General features: G+C 61.6%; 3 protein-coding genes across 4 annotated transcripts in view; 2 read left to right on the top strand and 1 right to left on the bottom strand.

The window, feature by feature from the left end:
* Positions 1-2,663, top strand: part of CHLRE_11g467730v5 (uncharacterized protein) — a 5,596-nt gene extending 2,933 nt beyond the window's left edge. The window contains exons 10-14 of one of the 2 annotated variants that reach the window (XM_043067492.1): positions 5-12; positions 193-478; positions 688-929; positions 1,038-1,707; positions 2,303-2,663. In XM_043067492.1, coding sequence (XP_042919490.1) covers positions 5-12; positions 193-437 — 253 coding nt within the window. In that variant the 3' untranslated portion in view covers positions 438-478; positions 688-929; positions 1,038-1,707; positions 2,303-2,663. Of the gene's footprint in view, positions 1-4; positions 13-192; positions 479-687; positions 930-1,037; positions 1,708-2,302 lie in introns of those variants that run through there. The other variant, XM_043067493.1, reaches the window with a different exon arrangement.
* A 54-nt stretch (positions 2,664-2,717) lies between these two features.
* CHLRE_11g467729v5 (uncharacterized protein) lies at positions 2,718-5,325 on the top strand. Its single transcript, XM_043067491.1, has 4 exons — positions 2,718-3,010; positions 3,089-3,189; positions 3,288-3,916; positions 4,093-5,325. The coding sequence occupies exons 3-4, from the start codon at positions 3,640-3,642 to the stop codon at positions 4,557-4,559; spliced, it is 744 nt and encodes a 247-aa protein (XP_042919488.1). The 5' UTR covers positions 2,718-3,010; positions 3,089-3,189; positions 3,288-3,639; the 3' UTR covers positions 4,560-5,325.
* A 1,240-nt stretch (positions 5,326-6,565) lies between these two features.
* Positions 6,566-8,761, bottom strand: CHLRE_11g467728v5 (uncharacterized protein). The gene is made up of 3 exons (XM_043067490.1): positions 8,661-8,761; positions 8,284-8,475; positions 6,566-8,108 (listed from the first exon to the last, which is right to left on the bottom strand). The coding sequence occupies exons 1-3, from the start codon at positions 8,705-8,707 to the stop codon at positions 7,271-7,273; spliced, it is 1,077 nt and encodes a 358-aa protein (XP_042919487.1). The 5' UTR covers positions 8,708-8,761; the 3' UTR covers positions 6,566-7,270.

Genomic DNA, 8,761 nt, shown 5'->3' with positions numbered 1-8,761 from the left:
CCAGCAGCAAGGGTGGGTGCAGGCTTGCTCGCCGCAAGCAGACAGTTACCCCTGGCGTAGCAGTGTGTGATCATGTGATCGTGCCTAGTGTAATGCGGAGGTAGTTGGCCACCCGGATGCCACCCTGGGAGCATGCTGTTCATCACATACAGCTCCATCACTGCATTGCTGGTGTGGCTCCATGCTGTACAGGCACGTCCGCCGCCATTCCGCAGCTCAAACGCTCTGCGATGGTCCTGCTGTGCGGCTACCACGTCATACGCCAGCGGTCGGCCGTGCTCCGGCACCAGCTTCCCGTGGACGTCAAGGCGCGCGGCGTGGTGGCGTGGGCCAGGGTGGAAGGCAACCCACCGCAAGAGCCTGTGAAGCTGCGCCCGGCGTGTGGCCCTGCCCAGGTGCTGGACGTGGACGTGTTCTCAGCCCAGGACGTGCTGTAGACCAGCCGTCGCAGGGTGCTCCACTGCTGGCATGGAGACAGGTGCGCCGGGCCTTGCTTCTTGCTGCTGTGTCCTGATGCCGCTTCTGATAGACAATACCGTGTTTTGTGTGCGTGTGTGTGTTTGTGTGTGGAGGGTGGGGGTGCGGAACGCGAGTACATGTGTGTGCTGCGTTTCTGTGTCATAAACATCTGCACGTATGTGTGCATCGTGTCTGGGTAATCTTATGAGTTTTGTTTGCTTGTTGCAGGGAAACCGCCTTCCATGATGCTAAGCACATTCAACAGTAGTAGTTGCCGTCGCACAGGATTAATTCGTTTGGCAGTGAGGAGTGCTGCGTGTAGCCAGTGAGGAGTGCTGAATGTAGCCAGTCGTAGATGTATGTCGTGCACGTTGTATGAGGTTTCATTCACATTCATTCGGGCGGGAATTATGCAGATGTGGCCGACGGGTCTGCAGAGGATAGCACTTCGCGTTAACTTTGCCCCTGAGGCACAGGGAGACCAGGCGACCAGGCGAGCTGTCCCTGTGCCTGCCTGTGCCTGCCTGATGCCTGCGTCGACAAAAAGTGCCAAAAGCGGCGCAAGCGCGCAGGCTGAGGAGCCGGCTGGTGTCTAGGTAGCGGTCCGCGGTGGGGCTGGCAGGGCATGCGTAGCGGCATGACAAGTAGTGCGGCTGTTGAGAACTGTGCTGCGTCTGGCTGCCGTTGGCTCTGCTGTGGCATCACGATTGCTAGGCACAGGGTTTGGCTATGTGCCTGTGGAAACCGATCCCGGCTATGTTGGGGCGATGAGGTTGTTCGGCCTCAGACTGTGGAGGGGCTCAGCCCCTTTTCCTGTGACCTGGGAACACTTGTCGGAATGTCGGAATGAAATTCCCGCGTGATGCAGCGGAGAATGTGGCGCACAGCAGTGTGGCGGGCACGTGAGGGTGCATGTTGTAGTGACGGGCACATGTCACACACATTGAAGAGCGTTGCAGTGATGACGCTCGGGTTTTGCAGGGCTGCGTGGGTGATGAAGAAAAAGGACAGCCTGACAACCAGTGATAAGATGTCAACCAGTGATAAGATGTGCTCGACTATGTACTCGCTACTGGGCTTGACGGCTCAAGGGCTTAGACTTGTCCACGCGTGCCGGCACCAGTGCTCTTCTCAGCAGCCTGGCGCAACATATTCTGCATGTAGCTCAAGCCACAGCTGCAGCGCGGCTTGTCGATGGCCTCAATCGCACTGTCGAGCCCCCGGGGAACTGCCCCGTCTGAACAAGGGGTGGGTGGGAGACATGCAGCCTACAACCTCAGATGTCTTCGCTTCCTTTCAGGGAGCAGCTTGCCACGTGCTGCCCCAACCCCACGGTTTTATGTCAGATGAGATGTCCCCGCCCCCCAAGGCCTCCTTCCTCAGCTCACCGCAGGCTCTGCACGTTCTGTGCCATCGTGGTCCAGAGCAGCGGCCCGCCCGTCACCGCCAGCGCCGCCTCCTAGCCACCATGCAGGAAGAACAGCTCGAAGGCGCGCAGCGGTTGGTCGCCAGCGTTGGCGGCGCGTTGGCAGGCTGCATGCGGGTGCGCGGTGGCAGCAGTTGACGTAACTTGGCAAGGGATGAAATAACCATCCCAAATAGTCCCAAAACAGTCCCAGGACCCACGTGCGCCCAGCCCAGCCCAGGCACCGATGATCGTTGGAAGACAGCGCCCCGTGCCGTGTAGTGCCCAGCCCCCCCTTACCAATACCACGTTACCACCGCCACCGAAGTTTGATGCGCTGGTGCTGCGGCTAGATGGTCCACGAACTGCTGAGTAGTGCCGCTGAGCTGGGCTGAAATCGCTGAAACGCACTCCTCGCACTCCGGGTCGCCCGGCCAGGCCACACGTCACAGACAGCACACAATGCCGTGCGGGAGAGCTCGGTGGTTCGCGATGGCGCGCACCTGCAGGGTACATGGACGGCAGTGGTGGCAGTTGAAGGTGGCGGTATTTTGTGGATAGCAGGCGCGGCATAGGCGCGAGCATGGCTTGCATTCGGTCGCACAAATTAGAGGGGGATGGCTCTGGAAGCAGCAAAGGCCCCGCTGAGCGCCGCCGTCGGTGGCGCAACCAGCTCACGGGACGGGGGAGGGGGAGGAAGGGCGGGGGGCAACAAACGCCTGCCTGTTGGCGTGCTGGGTGTTTGCCGCGTGTCAACCTTCGCGGAAGGCGGGCCCCGACCAAATGGGTCCGACCTCGGCTTTTGGCCGCCCCAATATGTTTCCCGAAATACTTGGTGTTGTTATTGCACATTCCCACAAGGCAGCGGTACTGCGGGCGAGCATTGTCAGCATTCTAAAGTCGATTGGAAAGAGGCTCATTGTGCGAGCGCGAGCTCCGTGAATCCACGTAGCACTTCCAAGCGTTCCTGTAATCTGCAGTCCCCTGGTATTTTCCTTTGCTGGAGTACCCCAGTAGCCATGCCCTTACAGTTCGTGAACGTAAACTCTCCGCCGCGAACGACGCGCTCGCGCCTATCAGTCAACCCGCCTGCGTCTGCTGTCTCCTCGTGCGTCCACCGCGTGCCATCCAGCGGATGCTGTACAGGTGCGCTTTGCAAGACTGGCGCCCAAACGAGGGCTTTAACGGAATGACGCAAATCTTGCTTTGCGGGCCGCTTCGCAGCTCTGCGCATCCAGCTGCAAAGCTCGAGAGCTCAATTACTGCGCGGAACGCCCAAAGTGGCAGCTTCCGCTGCGGCGGGCGAGCTCGGGGCTCCTGATGACGTGAGTGGAAGCCCTAGTAAAGCCTGCAAAGACGTTGCGCCTGCAAAGACGTTGCACCAGTTTTCATGCGCCTCACATCACTCGTATTTCCATTTCAGGGGAGGGCGACGCTGGCAGAGTTCCTGAACGCCAAGCTGGACACCAAGTTCAGCGAGCAAAACGCCAAGCTGGACGCCAAGTTCAGCGATCAGGACGCCAAGCTGGACGCCAAGCTGGACGCAAAGTTCAAAAGCGTGCTGTAGGACGCGCTGGCACTAATTGGGGCTGCACGGAAGCTGCTGGGGGTGGACCGCCGCCGCCGCCGTGGCAGCAGCAGCAGCAGCGACGGCGACAAGGAAATCACACAAGGAGCAGCAGCAGCAGGGCTCAGGCCCAGCTAGCAGCGTCAAGTCGTCACCGGCGGACGGCGCGAAAACCTCGCTCGCCATTTACTGTGCCCTGAAGAGGTACATGCGCGGAACGGCGGACCAGCGCTGGCAGTTGCTGGCACGCGAGCTGTTCATGCCGGCGCTGAGCAGCCTGCAGCCTGCGGTCGCAGTGTGTGGCAGCCACAGCGGCGGGTCGAGCGCCGGCAAGGCCAGCGGTGGCGGGGCGAGCGCGGGCGGTGGCAGTGGCGGCTTCTGCCTGTCGCCGGCCGTCTCTGAGTTGGAGGTGGATAGACTATCGCTGCGTGCCTCCGGCAGCTGGGCGGACTTGACCTTGGTGGAGACCAAGACCAGCAGCAAGGGTGGGTGCAGGCTTGCTCGCCGCAAGCAGACAGTTACCCCTGGCGTAGCAGTGTGTGATCATGTGATCGTGCGACAGCCTAGTGTAATGCGGAGGTAGTTGGCCACCCGGATGCCACCCTGGGAGCATGCTGTTCATCACATACAGCTCCATCACTGCATTGCTGGTGTGGCACAGGCACGTCCGCCGCCATTCCGCAGCTCAAACGCTCGGCGATGGTCCTGCTGTGCGGCTACCACGTCATACGCCAGCGGTCGGCCACGCTCTGGCACCAGCTTCCCGTGGACGTCAAGGCGCGCGGCGTGGTGGCGTGGGCCAGGGTGGAAGGCAACCCACCGCAAGAGCCTGTGAAGCTGCGCCCGGCGTGTGGCCCTGCCCAGGTGCTGGACGTGGACGTGTTCTCAGCCCAGGACGTGCTGCAGACCAGCCGTCGCAGGGTGCTCCACCGCTGGCATGGCGACAGGTGCGCCGGGCCTTGCTTCTTGCTGCTGTGTCCCGATGCCGCTTCTGATAGACAATACCGTGTTTTGTGTGCGTGTGTGTGTTTGTGTGTGGAGGGTGGGGGTGCGGAACGCGAGTACATGTGTGTGCTGCGTTGCTGTATCATAAACATCTGCACGTATGTGTGCATCATGTCTGGGTAATCTTATGAGTTTTGTTTGCTTTTGTTGCGGGGAAACCGCCTTCCATGATGCTAAGCACATTCAACAGTAGTAGTTGCCATCGCACAGGATGACTTCGTTTGGCAGTGAGGAGTGCTGCGTGTAGCCAGTGAGGAGTGCTGAATGTAGCCAGTCGTAGGTGTACGTTGTGCAGGTTGTATGAGGTTTCATTCACATTCATTTGGGCGGGAATTATGCGGATGTGGCCGACGGGTCTGCAGAGGACAGCACTTCGCGTTAACTTTGCCCCTGAGGCGCAGGGAGACCAGGCGACCAGGAGACCGTGACGGACAGGTCGCCTGCCTGCCTGTGCCTGCCTGATGCCTGCGTCGACAAAAAGTGCCAAAAGCGGCGCAAGCGCGCAGGCTGAGGAGCCGGCTGGTGTCTAGGTAGCGGTCCGCGGTGGGGCTGGCCAGGGCATGCGTAGCGGCATGACAAGTAGTGCGGCTGTCGACAACTGTGCTGCGTCTGGCTGCGGTTGGCTCTGCTGTGGCATCGCGATTGCTAGGCACCGGGTTTGGATATGTGCCTGTGGAAACCGATCCCGGCTATGTTGGGGCGATGAGGTTGTTCGGCCTCAGACTGTGGAGGGGCTAAGCCCCTTTTCCCGTGACCGGGAAACACTTGTCGGAAACACTTGTCGGAATGAAATTCCCGCGTGATGCAGCGGAGAATGTGGCGCAAAGCAGTGTGGCGGGCACGTGAGGGTGCATGTTGTAGTGACGGGCACATGTAACACACATTGAAGAGCGTTACAGTGATGACGCTCGGGTTTTGCAGGGCTGCGTGCGTGATGAAGAACAAAGAACAGCCTGACCACCAGTGATAAGATGTCAACCAGTGATAAGATGTCAACCAGTGATAAGATGTGCTCGACTATGTACTCGCTACTGGGCTTGACGGCTCAAGGGCTTAGACTTGTCCACGCGTGCCGGCACCAGTGCTCTTTTCAGCAGCCTGGCGCAACACATTCTGCATGTAGCTCAGCCACAGCTGCAGCGCGGCTTGTCGATGGCCTCAATCGCACTGTTGAGCCCCCGGGGAACTGCCCCGTCTGAACAAGGGGTGGCTGGGAGACATGCACCCTGCAACCTCAGATGTCTTCGCTTCCTTTCAGGGAGCAGCTTGCCATGTGCTGCCCCAACCCCGCGGTCTTATGTCAGATGAGATGTCCCCGCCCCCCAAGGCCTCCTCCCTCAGCTCACCGCAGGCTCTGCACGTTCTGTGCCATGGTGGTCCAGAGCAGCGGCCCGCCTGTCGCCGCCAGCGCCGCCTCCCAGCCACCATGCAGGAAGATTGGAAGAATAGCTCGAAGGCGCGCAGCGGTTGGCCGCCAGCATTGGCGGCGCGTTGGCAGGGTGCGTGCGGGTGCGCGGTGGCAGCACTCGACGTAACATGGCAAGGGATGAAATAACCGTCCCAAATAGTCCCAAAACAGTCCCAGGACCGACGTGCGCCCAGCCCAGCCCAGGCACCGATGATCGTTGGAAGACAGCGCCCCGTGCCGTGTAGTGCCCAGCCCCCCCTTACGGCCTTACCAATACCACGTTACCACCGCCGAAGTTTGATGCGCTGGTGCTGCGGCTGGATGGTCCACGAACTGAGTAGTGCCGCTGAGCTGGGCTGAAATCGTTGAAACGCACTCCTCGCACTCCGGGTCGCCCGGCCAGGCCACACGTCACAGACAGCACACAATGCCGTGCGGGAGAGCTAGGTGGTTCGCGATGGCGCGCACCTGCAGGGTACATGGACGGCGGTGGTGGCAGTTGAAGGTGGCGGTAGTTTGTGGATAGAAGGCGCGGCATAGGCGCGAGCATGGCTTGCATTCGGTCGCACATATTAGAGGGGGATGGCTCACGGGACGGGGGGGAGGGGGACGAAGGGCGGGAGGCAACGAAAGCCTGCCTGTTTGCGTGCTAGGTGTTTGCCGCGTGTCAACCTTCGCGGAACCGACCAGGTCTCGGCTTGAGGCCGCCCCAATATGTTTCCCGAAATATTTAGTGCATGATTCAACCCTAGTGGTCAGGCTGTGGTCCATGCCCGCGTGTATCCAGGCAGGCAACTGGCCCTGGTATGTCAGAGGTCACCTAGTCAGCCATACAGTCTGCACATCCAAAAATTGAGGGACAATTTGAGTAACCAAGCTCGAATGCGGGTGAATGCGACGTTGCAATTGAGTAGTGTTGCGGGCAAGAAGGGGCAGTCCGTCCAGTGACCATCTCTGGTCGGAAGAGGCATGAACCGCCCTCCTTGTCCGACCATCTAAACCTCCATGGTTCATGGGCGAAGCATGGCGGCGTGAGCTCTTGGTCATGTGTATGTCGATGAAGCCAAGCAAGTGCATTCCGCAAGACTGTCCCGCCGTCCAAACTGTTCCATCCTACCAGCAGACCTCCGCGTTTCCTTGCAATCCAATGCAGATGCCAGCGATTGCTGTTCATTCATATGGCCCCTCAAATACGTAAACTGGCTAAGTAGGAGACATAGGCATACCCGGGCCGGTTGCCTGCCGAGATACACACATACGCCCGTACCATGCCCATGGACCACAGCCTGACCGCCGGGGTTGAATCATGCCCATACTCATGCTCGCACGCACTCAACCCTCGTTCACCGCATCCTTCGTCTACGCGCGTAACACCTCATGTGGCGCAGCACACCACCTACGTCCCGCCGGCAAGGCCCAAGCTGCATTACCGCGCCACGAGTACCAGCACCACGCCCGCCGCCGCCGCCGCCAGCAGCCCCCACTGCACCCATGTCGTACCCTTTAGCTCCTGCCGCAGCACCATCCCCTTGACTATCTCATCCTTTCTCAACTCTGACGCCTCGTGCTCTGCAGCCTGTGGCGCCGCAGCCCTTGCCACCGCAGCATGTGCCGCCGCAGCCCTTTCCGCCGCCGCCTGTGCCGCCGCTGCCCTTTCCGCCGCAGCCCTTTCCGCCGCCGCCTGTGCCGCCGCCTGTGCCGCCGCTGCCCTTTCCGCCGCCGCCTGTGCCGCCGCCTGTGCCGCTGCCCTTTCCGCCGCCGCCTGTGCCGCCGCCTGTGCCGCTGCCCTTTCCGCCGCCGCCTGTGCCGCCGCCTGTGCCGCCGCTGCCCTTTCCGCCGCCGCCTGTGCCGCCGCAGGCTGTAGCAGCTTGGCCGGTGCCGCCGCAGTCCTTTCCGCCACAGCCGGTGCCGCCGCAGCCTCTGCCGCCGCAGCCTCTGCTGCAGCCGCAGCCTGTGCAGCCGCAGCCTCCTCACGCCCCTCGCCGGCCGCCCCGCCTCCGGCAGCCTGTGCCGCCGCAGCCGGTGCTGCGCTCATGGGCTTCTGGCCGCGCTGCCGGTTGCACAGGGCGTGCAGCAGCTGCGCGTTGTCGAGCGTTGTTGCACCGCCTTGGGCGTACGGCACGACGTGGTCCACCTCGGCGTCCGTGACGTCGACTATGGGCTCGCCGCACCAGCCGCAGGTGGGGGCGGGCTGCCGCTTGAACAGCTCACGCCGCACGGCGGCCGAGAAGGTGCGCGGCCCTTGCGGGGACTTCACAGGCGGCCTGCAGGCAGCACGGCAGGAAACGGTGGAATAGGTAGGTAGCTAGGCGTGCGCCGCGCGCGTATTTTGCGTCTCCAGTCCCGTTGTTTGTGCGGTGACAGCTTGCAGGTGCGGAACGTATGTATGGCCCAAGTAGCCCAGGACACCGTCCGTTCCCGAGTTTGCAGCGCACCCACAACCGCCGCAGTTGATTCAGGCGGACCACTTGACCCGGCTGCACCACGCGCTCTCGAAACAGGCCAAGCCGCTCTACCAAGCGCTCCTGGCTCAGAACCGCCGGCGTGACCGCCCAATGGCGGTCTTTGAGCAGCTGCCGGAAGCCATCCTGCACAGCCGCCTTGCGCCGCTTGAACTCCAGCGGCTTCGCCCTGTAGATGGAGATGGAGATGGCACGTGCAACGTCCCGCATGCATCCGCTGTGTCGATCACGCATGACGATCGAGCTTTCAGTGCTGCACACAGCGGTTTCCTACAAGTAAATCTCCAAGCCGCTGTGCGTGATGCCGGGCCATCATGTTTTACAGCTTGCTGTGACGCAACCCAGCTGCCTCACCCTTCGTCCAGCGCCAGGCGCAGCCCCACCAGCGTGACGTCCCACATCAGGTTGGTGGCGCCGCCGCTACCTCGCCGGAAGGATCGCCCCGGTCCGCCGCC

Source organism: Chlamydomonas reinhardtii, chromosome 11 (genome assembly GCF_000002595.2).
Source record: "Chlamydomonas reinhardtii strain CC-503 cw92 mt+ chromosome 11, whole genome shotgun sequence".
In the NCBI taxonomy this organism is placed as follows: domain Eukaryota; kingdom Viridiplantae; phylum Chlorophyta; class Chlorophyceae; order Chlamydomonadales; family Chlamydomonadaceae; genus Chlamydomonas; species Chlamydomonas reinhardtii.
This window is presented reverse-complemented; position numbering and strand designations above follow the sequence as displayed.

Bases quoted from the DNA above. Each gene is read 5' to 3' on its own strand.
- CHLRE_11g467728v5 (XM_043067490.1), bottom strand. From the start codon at position 8,707: ATGTGGGACGTCACGCTGGTGGGGCTGCGCCTGGCGCTGGACGAAGG. The intron at 8,476-8,660 runs GTGAGGCAGCTG...CTCCATCTACAG, and splicing joins CGCCTGGCGCTGGACGAAGG to GGCGAAGCCGCTGGAGTTCA. The intron at 8,109-8,283 runs GTGGGTGCGCTG...TGCTGCCTGCAG, and splicing joins CTGAATCAACTGCGGCGGTT to GCCGCCTGTGAAGTCCCCGC.
- CHLRE_11g467729v5 (XM_043067491.1), top strand. From the start codon at position 3,640: ATGCGCGGAACGGCGGACCAGCGCTGGCAGTTGCTGGCACGCGAGCTG. The intron at 3,917-4,092 runs GTGGGTGCAGGC...GGTGTGGCACAG, and splicing joins GACCAAGACCAGCAGCAAGG to GCACGTCCGCCGCCATTCCG.